Consider the following 20,792-nt stretch of genomic DNA (forward strand, 5'->3'; position numbering starts at 1 on the left):
AGATTAAGTTATTCCTACAATACATTCCAAATACCTTGATGTATTTGTGTTTGAATTCAAATTTCCTAAAGCCAGGGCAAATATAAGCAAATTAATACTGCTCGTTTCAACGGGACCATCATTCCGCCTCTAACTCCTACCCAAGGGAAACTGCAGTCTATTCAAAGATAGCATGCAATAAGCAGAGAAAAAGTGGGAGGAAAACAGACATGAGTTGAGGAGAACCATCAGCAGTGAACATGCTTTTGTATATGAATATGGTGTAACACAACAAACTAATTTCTTTATACCACTGTGGGAAATTTTTGCATGGCCTGGAATAACCATGCTAAACAAGGCCAGAAAATCTCCCAGAGAATAGTTAGAGCTGCAGCAACATTTGACCTTGAAGCAGGGGAAAGGCTGTGGTTGGGCTGATTAAGGGAAAAGGCATCAGGGAAGTGCTGCCCTACATTGATACTTCCACAGGCCTGATAAAAAGCTGAGCTGCAAACGTACAACCTAAATAACATAAATTTAACACACACACAAAAAAAAAAAAAAGCAACTTGATTTTTTCTTCTGAACTGTATCTCTGTCTAACTGAAAGACAACACATAAGACAAGACTAGTCACTGCTGTGCTTTAGTGAATTTACCTCCATCTGCTAGGGCAAAACTCAGGGGTTCTGATAGACAGGCAAATGGCTGAAGCCACCAATAGCCACTACCCAGCAGGGCACAATGTTTAATGCAGCCACTCCCACTTCAATTTAATTGATCTGGAGCTAATACAGTTCCAGAAAGACGAGAGGTGGATTTGAGTTAAGGTGTTTGACTCTACTTACAGCCAAGCAATACTGTAAGAAACAGAATAAAACACTTCCGAAATGAACCTGTTATGGATTTCCAGTTTCTCTTTTCACAGTGGCATCTGTTCACTCTCACTAAGAGAGTGAAAAGAAAGACTCCTGAGGCATACACTGCAGATTAAGCTGATCCTGAAACTAGAGCCACTGCTTTCAGTAAACAGATATGTGAGACCTCAGGAACCAAACATATCCAAGGTCAAACTCTTCTCTGGCTTCGATCTCTGGCTTCCATGTCCGTATACCTACATATATCATATAAGTTGTTTAATGCAGCTGAACTGAAGGAAAACAGTTCACCGTCACCCCAAGACTTCTACCAAGCTATTGTTGCCTGTACATGACCTACATACTTCCTACCAGCATGGGACAGATCTGATGTTAACAAACAATAAAGCAGTAGCTCCTGTTTCAGACCTCTGGTCATACTAGGCACTGTCTAAAGCAGATGTCTTGGTAATGATGTGTACATTTTAAAAGTCTGACTGCTTCTGTTGCAGGGAGTTTCCTCTTTATTGTATAGCCTTGTTCCCGTTGTTGTGCATTTATTAACTAGGAAGCAGCTGTAAGAGGAAGCAGCTTCAGTGTTGTGTCAACCTGCCAACTGCATGCAGTATTTCATGAAAAATAAAAATGTGATACAGAAAACATAAATATTGTCTATGAGGATGTGGTTGCCATATTTTAAATTAGCCCTATACTCTTTCCCCGGTTCAAAGTGCTATTTTAAAGATCCCATACATTGAAGGGAATTCTTCAGGAGTGGGCTGGGGAGTTGGGCTTGGGGTTTCTTTTTAATGGGACATGAAAATATTAGAAGTGCCAACCTTGTTATTTCCTTGTTTTGCTAGAGAATGCTAGAGTATAGAGTAGCCATTAAGCTATACTCATAGATCGTAATTGATAATTGGAAATGTAGAATGGCTGTTGTGTTTTTTTAACTGACAAAACACCTATTTATAATGCTAATTCATAGCTGACTTTTAAATAGAGAATATATGTTTGCAATCTTTTCACTAGCACTCTATCACTCCAGCCATATATTCTTTATCATGTAAAATGAAAAGCAGAAACAAACTCAATTAAAAAAATACAACCATATTTCAGTCTTTTTTCCTATCAAGAAGCAAGTATTACAGCTCTTTTCCCTCATATTACACCTACTACGTTAAATTCTTTCATCCATTTGCCACATCATTAAGCTTTGAGGTTGCCCTTATACAGAGGTTTTATCTAACATTCTTCCCTTGCAGCTAACCCACTGCATTTAGGAGGACAATTAAGAGTCCCACAGTAAACTGACTTTTGCTGTTCCCCTATTTAAGCTAATGAGTATTTAGCTTTACATCTGTTTATTCTTTGCTTTTTATTTCTTGAGATGTTTCAGCCACGTGTACATTTATTCCTTTTCACAAGCACCCAAAGAGAATTGTATTTTTTCTTTTGTAGATGTTGAACATATTGCTAGCTTTTCAGGATCTCAGTGAGTGTTGTGGATTGTTAAAATGATAACATATTTTGTCAGCTTAATACACAATTCTAGATTTTCTTTTCTTTTTTTTTTTTTTTTTTTTTTCTTGAAGATATTTCTTGTACCTACAGGAAACAAAGAAACATCAGAGCTAATAAATAAGGGTCCTTCCAAAAAAACTCAAATATACATTTATTAACAGAAGAAGCACAGGAACTTATTAAACCACTGCACTTGATCAGGATCAGGCAGAAAAGAATGAAAACATAATGGTTTTGTACTATCCTCCGAGTCTGCTTACATTATTCAGACAACAAACAAGGTGTGTCAGACAGACAAGAAAGGAGGAATGAGCACAGGTTCACACAACTCATGTACACTCAGCCTGGCAGAAGCACTTGAGAATGCTGCACTCAAGTACTAAATTAGAAGCAGAGTCATCACCTTTGGAGAAGTGCCAAAGAGCCTTCATTCACTCCAGCAGTTTTAAGAAATCCAACAAAATCTCCATTTAAGCTCTGTCTTATGTCTGAGATGGTGTTCACATTTTTCAGGTGAAACTGGCAGTACTTCTTTGTTAAAGGGGGTTTCCATTTTAATATAATGCCTTTGGATTTAGATTTCATAAATATTTAGTATCTCTGAAATATAAAGCACTGTTTACCTTTTGCCTTAAATTCATTCACTGTTTGTATAACACTAATTAGCCCATCATTCTGGAGGAAAGATCACAGCACAGCAGTGAAACAGGTGCAGTGCTTTTAGCACTACTAAACTTCGATGTTTTTGCTTCCTGCTCTAATCTTGGGAGCAGAGCCCACTTTAGCATGTTGACAGGAGCAGAAGTGTATTAGGATGGAAGAAGGCTGCATTTGCCATCCACATCACAATCTGTGCTGTGAAGAGATAGCATATGGGATTTGCCTTTCAGAATTTCCCATTTCTGCAGGGTTCATCAGGGCCACTGGAAAAAAAGAACCAGATGTGATAAAAATTCTGTAATAATTGCTTGGTAATTTTCCAGCTCTGAGTCCTACAGTGCAGTTTATTGACACAAGCACCAGGCATCTCTTCCTTCCCTTCTGCTGAACCAACAGCCTGGCAGTCTTCCCAGGTTTTTTTTTTTTTTTTTTACAGTTCTTATTCCAGTGAGGTTTGCTAAGAGTGAGGAAGGGAAGGATTAACAACACTTCTGGAAACGCACAGTTTTAGTGATATTTAGAGCTGTTTAGTGATATTTAGAGCATCTCTCCCAATTCAGCTTCTAAGCATATCTTGTATTGTTTGTTACTGTGGGTTTTTTTTTTTTAAGTTTAATCCTAAAGCAATTATTTTTTTTCCAGAAAACTATAGGTCAGTATTCTAAAAGTGGAGCACAAGTTTATTTGGTGGCTTAATTACAGATAAGTAACTTGTATTAGGTAACTAGATCTACCTGCCTGACTATTTAAGGAGATTAGGGTCCCATATGATACCTACATGTACATGCTATCCAGTCTCCCAGAAGGAGGGGGAAAAAAAGACATATAAACAATGCAGAAAAGCAATTAAGTATCTTAAAGCTTAAATGGCTGACAGCTAATGTGTTGGTTATTACAGTGACACGTATATATAGAGCTACCCCAACGCAAAGATGAGGGTAAGATAAAGGGCAACATTCTTATTTTTTTTTGTATTGCCACTGAAGAACAGCACAAAGCTTTGTCAAAGTCTTTCATCAAAATTCATACTCTCAAAACAGAAACTATGGATTCAGCCAAGGACTTCTGTTATGCTCTGTCCTATATGGCAGTGAGAGGGAGGGGGAAGTTCTGCAGGTCTTCCATGGGTACTGCACTGCTCATGCATAATCACATGCTGTTGAACCAACCCAATCCTACACACACAGAATGCTAATTCCTTTACATTTTCCTTAAAAAGGTAAGCAGCTTTTTTCTTCTGTTTTTCCTTCATTTTGAGCTGCAGACATACAGCCAGTTCTCGCCTTTATTGTATATTTATAGTCCATTTGTTTTTGCTTTCTTGTATGCACTGATGAGCTTATGTATAATAGTGCTTCATTTCCTGTACTGTACAGTAGAGATAAACCAGAAGGGATAAATTAAGGATCAGGAAAGACCTAAGCATAAGCTATGGGAGGAGAATTCTCCCAGATGACTTCATTATAAGATGATCACTGGTAAAAAACAAGGTTTCCCAGATGGCTCAAAAGACACAACCTACAGCCACACTTAAAAACTTTATAAGTGCACAACAACACAGGCTAGACCAGGATTTCTCGTATGAATTTCATTTTACTTTGCTGAAAATATACTTGAAATACGGACCTATGTAGTAGATCGTGAAATTGAAAGACTACGAACAGAAGAGGAAAAAAATCCACAAGATTTCTGTCTGGCATTACCTTTTGTTTCATCCTGTGTTCCACTTCTGTTTTCAGTTGTTCTTACAGCTGAGGGTTCATTTTCATCACAGACCTAAGAAAGGAACAATAAATATAAATATGCATGCCTATAAAGACCAGATAAGAGGTTGCAGAAACTCCACTGACTCTCTGCAGGATTAAAACACATACTCCTGCAATCCAAGAATATGCAGAAGCACATCTGCGTGTTTCAGTTGAAATCCTTTTGACAATGTCTAAGGGGATCTGAAATCTAGGTAATTAAGACAGCAGTAATTAAGTCCTTTCTCCCTCTTCCTAAAATAATAAGTGGGTATAAGAAGACTTAATTTTCCAGTGTTGCAAGGGATAAGAACATGTAGTTTTTGACCTGAAGCCACAGTTTGCTGGAAAGGCAATATGACTGCTCAGAAAATTATTACTGTTCCATGTACAGTAGCAGACTGTAGACTGGGAAACACACAAATAAGCAGACTGGGAAACTGTCAAGGAACCAAAAGTCTAGCTTCTCTTTGGCAGGAATACGTCAGGAAATAGCAGAAACATCACAATACTGCCTATTGTTTTACCTTTCCTCCTGCCTTCCCCCAGGTGAAGGGAGGTTGCAGGATTTTCAGAGACTATTATTAAACTGGAATGACTAAACTGGAATGACAGCTGTAGATGGCTTCAGTCCTTTTTTTGTTATAAAGCTTTTTAATGATGGGAGAGTGATAAAGTTCTGAAACAAGTTACCTAGAGAGGTTGTACAAAGTATCTCACTACAGGCTTTCTGTGACAGATTAGATAAATAAGGACAAGCAATGATTTCAGAATAATTACCTTGCTTTGAAGAAAGGAATGCAGTATAGCTTTGAGGGCTTAGATTTATATTATTTTATTGCAGTCAGGGAGTGAGGTTTAGAAGGATTTTATATTTTATTTTTAACTTATTTCTATATTTAATCAATATCCTGACCTATTGTGTACATCTTACATGGCTACAATCATCTGTCTGCTTATATTACTTCTCTTTGATATCATCAGTATAAAAACACATAGTTTAAAAGAAACAGAAGTCTACAGAACACTGTAACATATGATTTTGAGACATTACAATATGTAGTTTAAAAAGGAACATGAGTATTTCTTGTTCTTGACTGAAATAACATACTTGAAAGGGAAATTGTACTGCTTTAAGCTATATGATGTTTTACCTAAATTGCTCTTTTATTTGATCTTGTAATTTTTAGATGTAGTCAATTCCAAAACAGATCCTGGAAATCTTTTATGGAGTTACTATCTCTTCTGTAAACATAAGCAAAGCAGAATAGCAAAAGGGAAGTTTTGCCTCCAGAATACACATTTGAGCCTACAAACATTCCCCACTACCATTTCATCTCTGCTGAATTTGAAAGGAGCTGCCCAAGGAGAGGAAGCAGTTGCGGGAGGGAGGAAATGAACTCCTCTCTGAATCCACCATGCTTCCCCTGCCACATGGCAGCAGCAGGAGAAAGAATGAGGGATGGGGCTAGGATCTGGTAAACTAGCAGTGTACTGCCAACTAGCCCGTTTCTCCTAGCAGTTGAAGATCCAGTTGCTTTGGGGGAGAGTAGAGAGGACAGACATGCTTCTCTGCAGAAGAGGAATTCTAATTATAGTCTCTGTTTCTCTCCTTCCCCTTTCCTGCATGAGGAAGAAGAACTCCTCTGTTCATTAAACCACAAGGGGAAACGAGTCTCTTCAGGACCTGTCAGAGCAGCTCACCACATGCAGTTTAATGACATAGGGGGGCCCTGGGAGTCAGCGTAGGGGTCTAGCCCCAAAAATAATAAGCATAAACACCTAGCCAAAAAAAAAAAAAAAAAGAAATAGAAGAAAAAGGAAAAAAAAAGAAAAAAAGAAAAAGAAACAAGCTAACAAATTCACCAGTAAATATAAGCCATATCATTCCCTATATGGCAGACCTCTCAGAATGACTGTAGGCATTACCACCTAAAGTGTAGGCTTCTGTTTGTTCTTTGGGTGTTTGTTGTCATGATTTTTGTGCCTGGGTTAAAACTAAATCCAAGAAGTTTCATGACCACAGAGTTGTTTTATCCATTCCCTTTGAGAAACAAAAGACCAACATACTCATTTCTACGTACTAAAATTGCTTAATGCAATGTCAACTCTGGACCAATGCTATCCCCATAATTGCAGTAAGAATTTCCCTTGAAAACTGGTAAAAAGTTGCACATGGAAATAGCCCTTTTGTGTCTGTCTCCCTCTCCTCTCCTCCCACCCCTACTATCCCACCCTGTCTCCTATCTGTAAGCATCAAAGAAATGACAGCCAGGAACTTACTTTTTCCTTTGGGTCACTTTGTAGCCTGAAGATATCTCTGACATCAGGAATCTGATGGTGTTTGTTCTTTTTCCTCAAGGTTTGTGTGACAGTCTCTACTCGCTTTTCTACTGCTGCTTTCTGGGTTCGGGTCAATGTGGACAGGAACACCATGCTTTCTTGGGAATCACCTGTGCTCTCAGCAAACAGATTGGACAGACCTGCTTCCTTCAACCATTCTTCTTCCAGTTCTCCCTCTGAGCCAGGCAAAGAGAAAAGAGCATAAATGTTGGCTTTCCAGTATTGTTAAGCACAGCAGATTATGATGACGTGATATAACTACTGCAGTTCACAGAGAAAGGTCCACAGGAATACACAATACAGGACAATTTTTTACAGTATCACGACCTGGAAAAAAGCTGTTGTTTGTAAAGTGCTTCAAAAGAGTTAACATATCATATCAAGGCTTTTAAAATGGTTAATCCAATACAGATTGCTATGGGACAATTTTTGTCATAACTGACAGCACTTCTATTAAATCATATACCATTTTACAAAAGTTACCTAGATACAAATGTGTATGGGAAAGCCTGAAAGCCTCTGATCATTGCTGCTTCATTGATTTTTAGTTCAAACCTCCATCTTTTTAGCTCCTTTACTGACATGGTTCTGCCCAGTTTTCTCAATGCATTAATCCTACATCTCTCCACTAGCTCAATTTAATGAAGGACAAACCAGGTTACAGGAGTCACCTTAATGCTATTTTTTAATCAGTTCTTACAACATGCTCTCCAGACTGCTGACAGCCCATAAAATGATTGTTGCTTTAGTCTTACAGCTGGTAAGGCATCCTTCCTTGACAGATCACTGCACATGAAGGAGAAAAAAGCCACTAAATACAGTCACCTATGGCAAAACTTCCACTTCTGAAATAAGTATGTCTCTAATAATACCTTTTTAAAATATATATATATATATTGACACTAATTTCTGTCAGTAGCAGTCTAGTTTGTGCTGAATGCCAACCACCCTCTCAAACTTTCAAGCAACATTTCAATGTACAAGCTATCTAAAAGTGCTCCTAAGCAGGCCTGTCAACTTCACTACTGACTGTAGTTTCCCTCAGTGCCCAGTATACATGTATGTCCGAGGGGGTATATGAGTATTAACAGCGTTCAGAAAACAGATACAAAATTTTAAGTATGAATTTTGCAATGGCTGTGCCACCAAATCCTGACTCTAACAACTCACAGATTTTGGTATTAGGGCTAAGAAAGGAGGTCTATGTCTATTCTCCACAGCAGACCTGAGCAAGGCATACCTTGTCTCTCCCCTGCCTTGCCTTTGCATGGCTGTGTCTCAAGCCCCCTTCCTGGCCAGCCCGTGGGCCAGATGCAGTGTCTCACACGTTCAGGAGCATTCGTTCAAATGAGGTGCTACACATAAGGCAAGGTGTGCAGCACAGCAACATCTGTTCAAGCTCATCAACTCAGCTGAGCTGAGTTTGGCTTCATGCTTGGGCTTCGTGCCAGCGCTGCCAGATTCAGCAGCTGGAGCTGGAGGTAACTAGGGGAAGAAGGCTATATATAAGTAAAAAGGAAATGGTGGGTTTGGGAGTGCAGAGCCTGAAGGCACATCAGCATCACTGAGCTGGAGTAAGAAAAGAGACTCATGCAATGCAGAACAAGCTCTGCTGGAGCCACACAAAAATGCTAAGCTCACCATTTTAATTTATTGAGTCTGTGGCCTTCTTGTAAGAATCAGAGGGGCAGATACTGCAGTGTTGAAAAAAAATCTATTTGAGAGAAGAGTGGAATTAAGGATGTTACTTCTCTGTTCTCTGATATGACCAAAAAAAAAAAAAAAAAGGGAAATTGCTCAACTTATTCTAAGATCATGCCCTCAGGAATGATGCTTCAGAGACACAAAACCAATACAACTGAACAGACAAAAAAGTTTAGAAGTTACTCACTAAACTTGAGCAGTTAATCATTGGCTTGTGTCCTTTTAAGCATGAGGTTTCAATCCACAAGAGCTACAATAACAAACAACAACTTACACAAAGTAAACTGCAAAATAAGCTTTATGATTCTTATGATCTGCACATACAGGCATCTTTCTCGTTTTCTGCAAATACTGTTTAAAGTAAGGCCAGCCTTTTACTTATTTCTGATACAGTTCACTTTCAGTGCACTGTCTATTTCTGGTGTTATGTATTAGAAGCAACCAAATTTTCAACAGTGCATGTTCAACAGAGCCCCTTTTTTCATCTAAATGTGTTTGGTAGGTGCCATCTCTTGAAATAACACTTAAAGAAAATCCCTAAATCAGCACACTGGTAATCATTCACAACAATATTTTTCATTACCATCTGGCTCTTTCACTACAAGTGCTTCTCGTTCCTCATGATTATTTCTTCTGGTTTCATGGATGTTTTCAATTTCCTTAAAATAATCATCCAAAGACAGTTCATCCAAGGAGTCCTGGGAACCTGAGCGGTCAAATGACGCTCCATCCGGGGTCTTCTTGGAATTGTCATGGTTCATTGTATACTGGCCAGAACGACGGCTATTAACATTAAACAGAAAGTTAGTATTTTAACATTATTAAAGTTAGTATTTTTAACATTAAACAGAAAGTTAGTATTTTATTTTAAAATACTAACAATTCTTTGTTAGTATTTTAAAATACAGGATATCTTAATACCTCTGAAGGCAGTTAGCAATCAACTGTGTCAAAGTATCAAAGCAAGCTACCACCAACAAGCAAACCAAGATATTTATTTAAAATTACTTTCAGTATCTAGAATATATTTTGAATTTAACCTTTCTGCTATACATATCCCCCAATCTGGAATGTCACAGGAGTCTGTTTAAAGAAGAAATAACAATTCCAAGTTCTGGTAATCGTAGTTATATCAAATCTCTAATTCAACTCGCAACAGTCAGTTCTACTAACTTCATGGTATGTATCTTCCCAGCACAACTGTTCATGAAGAATTTTTGAAAAGCACTTTTCTTCATGAGTAAGTTCTTATAGCTTGACAGTACCCCTAGGTTTTGCTTTGCTTTTCTATTTCTCTCTCTTTTTTTTTTTTCTCATGTTTAGCCTGCTACCTATGACGTTAATTATAAGTGTGAAAGGACAAAGTAGAAGTACTGAAGTTATGGTTTGTGAACTGGTGAGTCTAAATGTCTGATCAAGGTTACTCTTTGTTTCTTTCTATCTTGCTTCCTCTTTGACTGAAAGCCTACCATTTTTATAGTTTGATGTTACCAGTTTCCAGTACACCCTGCAAAATGTATCTTCAGAAAGCAATCTTTCATCTTAATTATAGCTGCCATTAGAAAAATGAAACCAACAAGCCAAAACCTCTAGGTCTAATCTTGACCCCGTTAAGCCACGGGCAAAAATTACCAGTGGTCCAGCAAAGAACTCATCTTAAAAAGTGCAAAGGTTATTATGGCGTAACTGAAACTGCAGGTCATCCCTAGAGTCAAATATACCAAAATAGAAGCCACAAACTGATTTATAGTATCATAAAGAACATGTGGATTACAGGATTAGCAACCTCATCTAACTTCAAAATCGGTCCTACTCTGCGTGGAGGCAGACTGGACCAGATGACCTCTAGCAGTCCTTTCTAAATCAAGGTACTACGCCAGTATATCCAAATTCTTCCTTGTATTAAAAAATACTAAGTTCTTAACACTTCAGGAACAGTTTCAGATGTATTTCATGCCTGAATTTCTCTCCATATTTAAAAAAAGCAGGGTTATATTTGGGGTTAAGTAATAAATATCAGTTATCCCAAGAGAAAAACACAGCAAAAATCAAACTTTGCACATTTATTGCAATGTAAACCCAGTAAAGTAAGTCAGTCCTACCTTCCCATTTGGGTGACTTTGCAAGTTTATCTAGAATTAAAACAAAAGCACCTAGTTCCTACGTTTTATCTTGGGACAACTGACCCTTTTTAGTTACCCCTAAGTAAGAAAAACCATACCTTTCTCTCGAAGATAAGCCCCTTGTGTGTCCAGCTCACAGATCCTTTCACACCATACGTGCTTGATTCTCTGATAAGAAATCCTAACTATATGGACTTTGCCTTTAAAGGTAAAGAGCCTTATGGAACCACTATCAGTTTCCGCCCGCCCTACCTCTCTGCTCCAGATACAAGTTAATAAATGACGATGAATTACGAAGATAATATGCACCCCAACACCATTCGGGATCCTGTCCCTACACGAATGCCCAAGAAAAAATACATAAAGGAGAATTAGGCTTGTGCCCCGATGGCAATAACAACACCTTGCAGTGAGTGCTGACCAGTAAGTACAATTTCTCCATGCATTTGACTTGGTCCTTAACCCTTTCCTTACAGACGTGTCCTGTTCCTGGTCTGGGCTGCTTGTGAATCCAACAGCAATTATGTAAAATGATGGGCATAGAGGTACGTCAAAAGCATCCTCAGAAGCCAGAGCAGGGGCAGTGCAGCCACTCGGAAAGCTGGCTGGGCTTTCAGGCATGGCTCAGCCTTCCTGCCTCAGACAGCCAAACATGCTGGATCCTTCCCAGGAGCAGACTCTGTACATTTGAACTGCCGAGAAAGGGAGGTCAGATTGCAGCTTATCGTCTCTCTCTCCGGTCAACCATTCAAAGCTGCTTGGCAGGTTTTTGGTGGCCTTTCACCTTTGGAACAACAACCTGCTCTGGCTGACCCACCTCTGCTGAAATTTAACCACCGCCATGCACCATGCAAATGGGAAAGCCAACAGACAGGATAGAGTAAAAGCATGCACTCTGGGGGCACTCTGCCAATTTGAGGTATGATCATCTGCAGCAGGCCACACATCCAAGGAAATGCTCATCCTGTCCTTCCAGAAAAGGAAGCTCCTTAGCTTCCCCAGATTAAATCACACCTCAGAGAAGAGAAGACTGTGCCCTGAAATGCACAGCTGGCATCTGGCACAAAGACTCAAGGCCATCTTCAGGGTCCCGTGAGCATTTACTGCATATCAAAAACACTCCCTTAATTCTCAGAGACTGCACCCTTCAATGACAGCTCTCGAGTTTGCTCTAGATGAACAAATGTAAGCTCCTTTTCTTCTAAGGCTTTCCACAGCCCAACCTCTCCATCTCCCGTTGATGAATCAGCACAGCACCTCCCAGCTTTGCCCAGGCCATAATGCCGACCGGCACTATGAAAGCCATCACTGAGAAGCACGTGAGCAACCAGGAAAGACTCCTGAGAAATGCTTGCATGGAAACGTCACTGCTCTGCTACGAATCTCTCCTCCACCTTCCATTTAGCCTTCAGGCCTACTAAAGCTATTGGGCCAGAGGTGGCAGCACTCGGGCTGTTCAGGAGCTGAGGCCGCAGATCATCACGCTGCTCACACCCTCCTCACTCCTCCTTTTTATTGCCTGGTCTGACGCTATCAATCTGCTAGCTCCAATTTCTGTTTAGGTGGCGAACCCTTTCAAAGCCATCTTGTTCTGCACGTCTCCACACCCACAATTAACATTTCTATGGGCCAGGACATAAATAGGCTCACGTTGCAAAAGAAAATTCCTAAAACCTCAGCTGATAAAGTAGGTCAGATCTTCATGCACTTTGCTTGGTTCCAGTTTCTTTGCATGTCCTACAAGAGAAGGATGCCAGTGAAGCAGTATTTGGTGTGTATGTAATCTGCACGGCAATGGTGCCAGGCATCCTCATCTCTGCCTGTCCTATAACCTCTGGGCAAAATAAGGCACAACCAAGAGGAAGAGCCACTGACAATAATGAGCACACCTTGATACCATATGGTTGGCATAGAGGAAAAAGACAAAAAAAAAAAAAAAAGCACAATAAAGGTTGTCAATTAAGATTTTCATTTTTACATATCTATCGACAAGACCAAAACATGGGACTTCCAATGAGACTTTCTGATAAATTCAATCCTTTTTCAAAAATACACTTAGCAAGCACTAGTTGTGTATCAAAAAATAAAAACACATAGGTGGGAACAAGTTACAATCAAGAAAAAAGAGAGAAGGGGAAAAGCAATATTAGAATCATCTTAGTAAGAAGATTCTAAACAACCTAGAAGAAAGACATTTAAAAAAATATTTCATCTCACATTGACAGTGAGATTCATAAAATATCAAGCTTGAAAAATTATCAGTAGGAAATAAACACAGTCCAATTAAAAAAAAAAAAAAAAAAAAAAAAAAAAAAAAAGAAGTCCAACTATTACTCTGGCTGCAGGAAATATGGAAATATGTCGCTTCTCCAGCATGTTCTGAGGTTTTCAGTTGTTCAGCTTGTCTGCTTAAAATTTGAAGAACTGCTGCTTTCCACATGTACTTTCAAGGAAACCTCTTTTCTTCCCCCCAGAAAATGTAAACCTCTGCTAATAAACACAGTCACTTAAACTAATTTTCAAACTTATTTAGCATTCCAGATTACTAAGTGGTAAGCTCACTCTCCAACAGGTTTTCCCCAGAAAACACTTGTTTCCATTAAGGTCTTAGCTAACAACACACTTGAACTCCATTAAAATCTTATTAACATCTATTTCTAATTACTAGTAAATAGTTCACCCTCCAGATAGCTTTACAGGGCGTAGTGTAATACTCGCATTTCCAAACTATACAGTCAACTCTGACCTCTGAAACTCAGACACATGCTCTTCACAGTCGATAAAGATTTTTGCCTACTTATCTCAGTACAAAACTGAGCCTCCCAGTAGAAAACCCATTCTTCAATATAATTAAACATTCCTTGATTGCAGTCTCTTACCAGAGATATCTTCTTACCCCACCCACCAGAGATGCATTTATTTATTAGGAACATGAAGGATGTAAGACGAGGCACTCCAGCTCTTCCAGAGGGGAGCCATTAAAAACAATTCTTGTAACAAATGCCGCTCGTTATACACTTCGTAGAATTATGAGGACACAATTTATATGGAAAGAAACCAGATTTGGATTATTTCACTAAGCACTGAGAAGCCTCATGTTGTGGCAAGTACTTACCAGAGAAGAATTGTATGTAAATATTTTCTTAGGCCTTTCTTTGGTGACCAACTGCTTCCTTTCTCAGCATGCAAGAAAATGTGACCCTTCACATTAATCACTGTTTTACACAGTTAAAAAAAATCTTCTTCAGGTTCTGTCAGTCTGAGTTTTAATTCATCAATAGCCACTTTATACTGTAATTGTATTTCTTCCCCACAAAAATCTTTCCTATGAAATCTTAACCTCCCGTCTGTTTCATTGCACATTTAGCAGTTCATAGCTGATACCTATCACAGGTAAACCACACTAACTGATTAATCTCCAGCTGTTAAAGTGCACTTTCACTGGTGTTACTGATAAATTCGGTTCAAGGAAAGCTAATTTCACCTTTACTTCCATTCTTCTCCCTTAAGGAATATGGATTATGTTGTATTTTAAAACAGTGAGTGATGAGGAAAAGATAGCTTTGTCATTCCTGCAGTACTAGCCACTAATTCTGGAACTGAGTATGATCTTTCTTTCTGCATCACTATGCAAGTATAATAATTGTATGGTATCCCTATATACTATATATATGGATGTATATGCATATACAGACGTGTAAATATACTAAAAGGTGGTCGATGTGTAAATATACTAATAAATATACAATATATGTGTAAATTAGATGTGTAATACACTAAAAGGTAGAAATGCTAAATGCAAGAATGTTCATAGTCAGAAAAACTAGGGGATACATTGGTGAACCAAACAGAATAGCTTAACAGTTTTGAAAGAGAAGTGGAGTTCCTCTGACACTATTACTACAGGAAAGCTCACTGACTACAGTAAAGGACAAAATCCAGCTTCTACAGGCTGTGTGAACATAGAACAGAAAAACTCCAGTCCCTATAATCTGTCATTTTCTTCCTGAAAAAAATAAAATAAAATGCAAGAATGGATGAAATGCAAGTGAAAGGGAGGAGTGGGAAACACTTTTTCTAAACTTAAATTGTGAATTTCTATAGTGATCTTTTCTTCCACCTGTTTTTCACAAATATTTGAATAAAAAATTCAGGCCTCATTCATTCCCAAATAAAAACTGTCACAACTATAGAAGTATCACAGCTGAAACAGGGGAAGAGACCACCTGATTAACTACTGAGTTTTGATTAGGATTAGTTTGGATTTGGCTTTTGGGGGTTAAACAAACATGGTCCTTTTACACAGCTGCCTAACAAAGCCTATGGGAGTCTTAATATTGTCTTCAAACAGGCTCTATTAGTTAACTTTTGTCACTGAGAACAATGAAGAAAAAAGAAAAAAAAAAAGCATTGCACTAGCAAGCAATATAATTACTTGTCAGACTGGATTATTACATCTACTAAAACTGTACGCTGAAAATACAATCTTCACATTCTTGACCTTAAAAGCTTCTTTAAGTAAGCCTGGCCATAAACCATTGCTATTGGGGTTCTGGTACACGCACCATGTTGAGCACCACAGCCACTTTAAACATACTGTGTCACCCCCATAAAACAGCACTTTGCTGACTACAGCTATAAGTCAGCAGCAACTTCTGAAACGCCCAAGCAAATAGAGTCATCACTTCCAAAGCCAGTGTCCATTTGGCCATTTCCATAAAAGCTATTAATAGCAGCATTGTAGACCCAGTACACCATACTTCAGCTGATACTGGGGGTCACTGGTGCTGAGCATCATACAAACCCACGGTTATAGTTAACAACCTGATAAACAAGGTACACAAAGGCTGTGAGAAAGGAAAAGAGGGGTGGGTACTTGGCCTGAAGAGCTGAAGCATGCTATTCAAATTCATTGTGCAAATCAGTGACACAAACAAGAATAATACTCGGATCTCTGGAGTCTTTCTCTTTCCCCATGGACCAGTGAGCTTTAAAGATTGAGATCTGACCCACAGTGAGCTGCAAGGCAGATAAAAGGAAGCACTTTTGCTGTGTGTTTGTGATAAACTCCAGCACCACGTCTATAAATAGAGCAGCTCTCTTAAAACAGACTTATCTTGTCTGTTACAAAGGAGCGACAAAGTTAAGAGTGATTCTCATAAGTAATTTTTAGTTTGTACAAAGGCTAAGTAGATTTAAACAACCAATGAAAACAATTTTTTTTTTAAAAAGCAACCTTTGGGTACTGTGACCCATTTTGGTAACTAATTACTGAGCAAATCACATGCATGGGATGCTGAGCTCTTAAATATAAATACAGGACTTCCCAAGTCCTTTGCGAACTTAATGAACAATGAAAAAGATAAGGAGAGGGAAACAATGTGGTCTCCAGTCCAACTTTACATCCCAAGAGCTGCACTACAGAAGCAAGGGACTAAGAAAAGCTCCCCCATCCCTCTCCTCCTTTCAAGAAGCCAAGTAGCACTACAGGGAAAACAGACTTCCCATCTGAATTAACTAGGAACGCCCTAATCTAGTGGTTGCAGCAGTTGCCTGGCTGGAGCATCCCATTCTCTGAGATGCCTGCCTGGGAAGTGACCTACAGACCCTCCCACAGCCACGGCACCTAGCAGAGGCATTCTCATCTTTCACAGTTTCTAGACAAAGCTAGACAAACAACCCAAATGATCAGCTACAAAAATAAAGACCTTGATTCCAAGAACATGTTAAATCAATAATATTTATTATTAAATCACTTATTCTAATTGGTTTCTACCTGATCTTTAAGAAATTTAAAGCAACCCCTCAGCAATACATAATGAGACCCAAGTCTGGACAGTGATATCCAATACAAAGATATTTCTCACCCCGTTTAAAGTGCTTCCTAAATTTTAGAAGGCATTACAGAAACTTCAGCCTGAGCTTGAACTTCTGCTTTTTATTCTAGCTTAGATCTTGCCATTTGTTGCAGCAACTGCATCCTTTTCTTCCCACCTCTTCTAATTCTTGTTCTTTCTACGACTTACCACACTCTCCTGCAACTTGGTATTTTCAAAAAGCCATAAAGGACAAAGATAACAGTAACAAACCAACATCCGGTATTTTCGGTGAACTGACATTCAGCACTCCTTTTCCCACAACTTAAGACTTTTCTTATAGCTACTTTATGACCTTATGGGAAATTCTGAATGTCAATTGTTACCGAACTTGCACAGATCCCCCTTATGCTCCAAAGAAAAGCTAGAGAAGTAGGAATTGAGGCAAAGTTCTGTTCCCCTTCCAGAGAGTACAAAGTGATTTCAAAGAGGGTGTAAAACAGAGCTAACTTTCTAAGTGAGCACAAAAAGGGCTGAGCAAGGAGAATTGGGTCTCTTAGGATTTCTTCTAATACCTTCAGATGCTGCTACTACCTGCTCAAAACTGTAGAGATTAGGGAAAAAAAAAAAAAAAAAAGAGCTGTCATTTTAAACACCTCTATAAATAATAAATGCCAAACTTAGGGCTGCCAGACTACAGGCCTAAAAAGTATATATATACACACACATACACTATACTGTTTCTTGACATATCCTCATTACTGTACTATTTATCCTATACTGCTTCCAGATACATCCTCATTATATTTAAGTAAGATTTTACCTTATTGAGCATGACCTTTCCCTCTCCTTTCACAACCCCAACCTGTCACTGCAGAAAACAGGAAGGAAACTGTAGCAATAATCAGAATACTGTACCTATTATTGTGGCAACTATTAGAATATTACACTTACTATTCTAATCCATTACACCAAAGATAGGAGAGTGCAGATACTATGCCAAAAACTAATCTGCCCGAACTATATGCAACATTTCTTAGCTAAGAAGATTAAAATATTTCATGACATTTCCTTTAATAGGACATCTTGTTCCTACAGAGCCACTTAGACTCCATCTATATTCTACTTCTGATTAGGTAAATTATAATTATGGTAAACTGATATACATACACACTCTATCTAAAATGGTGTATAGATTACTGGCCTCTGTGTATGTATACGTGAAATAATTTATTATCAAAACAGGTGTTATAACTGTAACAGATACGCTTTTAGAACATTTGCAAAAAAAAATAAAAGTTATTTGATTTGCCATTCCAGATTCTTTAGCGATAAATGTGATCTTGTTCCACTTCCCAAAAAAGGAGAATTACAATTCTGGATTGAAAACTGCAGCCACGAAGCCAGTCCCCCATAAAATGACAAAACTAGTTGCATTTCCCCGTTTTTTGGTGACTGTTGTATTCCAGTGTCTGTACTGTTCAACAGTCTCAATGCAGCCTTTTAGCTTTTATTCCGCGACCATAAAATACAGACACCTGCTTATATTATATGTTCTCTACAACTCTCATGCTGCTTATTGGAAAAAATATTCAAATACATCATATACATTTTTAAAGTACACTTTTTGTGTAATCTTCTAAGAGAACCACTGTAACTAATCTTCCAACGAAGAGAATAAAACCTGTGTGAGATTACTTCAGGCTCTACAAATATCAAAGAGTATAAAATAAGAAGTGAAATAGATACAGTATTTGTAATTCCATTATTGAGAGGCACAGAGGGGGAAGATTTAAATAATTTATTTTTCTTTTCACAGTGGAAAAAAAAATAAGGATGTCAACAAAGCCTGATTTAAGCTATCCTGGCAAATACCACGGCCATCTACTAAAGAACAGCTACAGCCATGAAATGATATCAGAGGCACTTTTGTGCCTTTAAAAGCAATTAGCTCTTTAAAAGCATTAGCTCTTACCATGTTAAAAGACCTATTAATTAGACCTATAACCCTGTTAGTTACTAATATAAAGCCTACAGCACAATTCAGTCATTTTGTTTATGCTTGAAGGAAGTTGGCACACATTCCCAGTCACTTTATTACAACATAATCCTTACATTCAGTATAAACTGTAAATGAATTTGCATGAGCGTCCCCAAACAGCAGGCAAGAAAAGCCATGCAAGAGTCTCAAGACATTTCGTAAGGAAACTGTTCTCATTAACCAAGCAAGCCACCAGCGAGACTAAGTGGGTAAGTGTACAGAAGCTGGAAGAGACTGCCTGCAGAAATAACCACTGACAAGGCGGGATACGGGCCTGTCCAGAAACAAGCCAAGTGCCAATAAGGTCAATAAATACCCGTAAAGGCAAGAGGACAGGGGGGAGAGAGGCCTCAAGGGCACTGCTAGGGACACGCAGCGTGGGCTAGGTCAGGTTCAAGGATCAGGAAGAAGGCGTTTGCAACCCAGCCTCCTAGGCCAAAGGACATCAGTTTCAAAAGTGGTCACTGTGGTTTCACCTGCTCTTGGAGGAGCAAACACACACAAAAAAAAAGCTGTGTACATATGTTACTGCACATGAGACAAACATGCTTGGTGGAACATCTCTACTAGGTGCCACACAGAAAGTGCCACAGCAAAGGCAGAGGGCAACGCAAATTGCCCTGATCCAGCTGTGTCTTTCACATGGCCCCTTCCCAAACAGCCACTGTCACCTCAGCAGAAGAAAAGAGATTGAGAAAGGCACCCACGCACAATTCTCACATTTTGTGTTTGAGGGTAACTGCTAAAAAGCCAGGACTCTCCAGAACCTTTGCAACTTCTCCTTTCCTATCCCATCCCTTTTTCTAAGCAGATTCCCAGGGAATACCTGCTGCAGGGATGTAGCAGCTAAATTGCGGGCAGCCCTCTCTGTCACATGCACTAATGAGCACTTACAAAGGCTTGGTGTCCTATGACCCAGCAGGAACCCCACTAAAGAAAAAAAAATACATTAATATATTCCCCCCCACCACCTCATATAGCTGATAGCCTCTACATGTCAGCAGACAAACAGGGAAGCAGAAAGCTTCTCAGAAGCACAGATTCTGTCCTTCTCTCCCCCCCTCTGCTACCATCTCTGTTTTCCAAATATTGGCAGAAAAAGCATAAAAATGCAATTTTTTTCCAACCAAGCTCTCTGCAAAGCTTTAATGGTTTTTGTATGAAAAAAAAAATCCATCCTTTTACTTACAAATTAAGTATACAGATGTACAGCTACCAATTTGAATATGCAAATGCTTTCATGTGCAGGTTTGGAAACTAGCAAGAACCATGTCATGAAAGCCTGGTCTGTAATTTAAGAGCTCTGGCTGCTCAATTGTTTCACTCCCACAGCTTAGAAAAACTTTCCATGTTCAGTGGAAATGTCCTCTAATCCAGAATGGAGGTGACACCGAAGAAGACGCAACAGGTTTTCTGATGTCCAGTTCGCAAGAAGCAATGGGCAGTAATTACCGAGAGTAAATTCATCTCTTCTCATAGTTTGGGTCTCCCTCGCTGGGATGTCACCAGCCACTTAATGACTGCCACAGCCTTCACAACTGCACTTTCTGGTAACGAGGTCTGGGCATCAGCAGTGGAATACAATGACAGAACTTCCAACAGCAAGGTCTGAAAAGAGGCTTTGTTTTGTTCCATGAGAGGGGACAAGCAAAGAGAACACAATAGAAAATAAACGATAGGGGCAAAAACAGAGAAGAAACAAATGCTGGAAATTAAGAAAAATTAAACAGAAAACATGCAGAGTAAATAACCAATTATTTAATAGGACCAACTATTCAAAATGAAAAATAAACCTTACAAAATAATCCTGTATGTATTTTGTTATTAGTTGGTCTAGAATTTTACACATATAACCCTTGTTTTTCCTGTTTCCTCTAAAAGCATTACATTCTGATTTTATTTTTTTTTGGAACAAACAGACTCTTCCATGTGGGCACATGGGCAGCAAGTTCATCAAAACTTAACACACTTGTGGAAGATGATGTCAGAAGGCAAGAGGGA

General features: G+C 38.9%; 1 protein-coding gene across 3 annotated transcripts in view; it reads right to left on the reverse strand.

Annotated features, from left to right (window-relative positions):
- Positions 1 to 20,792, reverse strand: part of ARHGAP18 (Rho GTPase activating protein 18) — a 90,712-nt gene that overhangs the window by 27,217 nt on the left and 42,703 nt on the right. For 2 of the 3 annotated variants that reach the window (XM_084516221.1, XM_084516220.1), the window contains exons 2-4: positions 9,395 to 9,594; positions 7,048 to 7,283; positions 4,723 to 4,795 (exon numbers count right to left, since the gene is read on the reverse strand). In XM_084516221.1, coding sequence (XP_084372347.1) covers positions 4,723 to 4,795; positions 7,048 to 7,283; positions 9,395 to 9,594 — 509 coding nt within the window. Of the gene's footprint in view, positions 1 to 4,722; positions 4,796 to 7,047; positions 7,284 to 9,394; positions 9,595 to 11,032; positions 11,121 to 20,792 lie in introns of those variants that run through there. The other variant, XM_084516222.1, reaches the window with a different exon arrangement.

Source organism: Aythya ferina (genome assembly GCF_964211825.1).
Source record: "Aythya ferina genome assembly, chromosome: 3".
In the NCBI taxonomy this organism is placed as follows: Eukaryota; Metazoa; Chordata; class Aves; order Anseriformes; family Anatidae; genus Aythya; species Aythya ferina.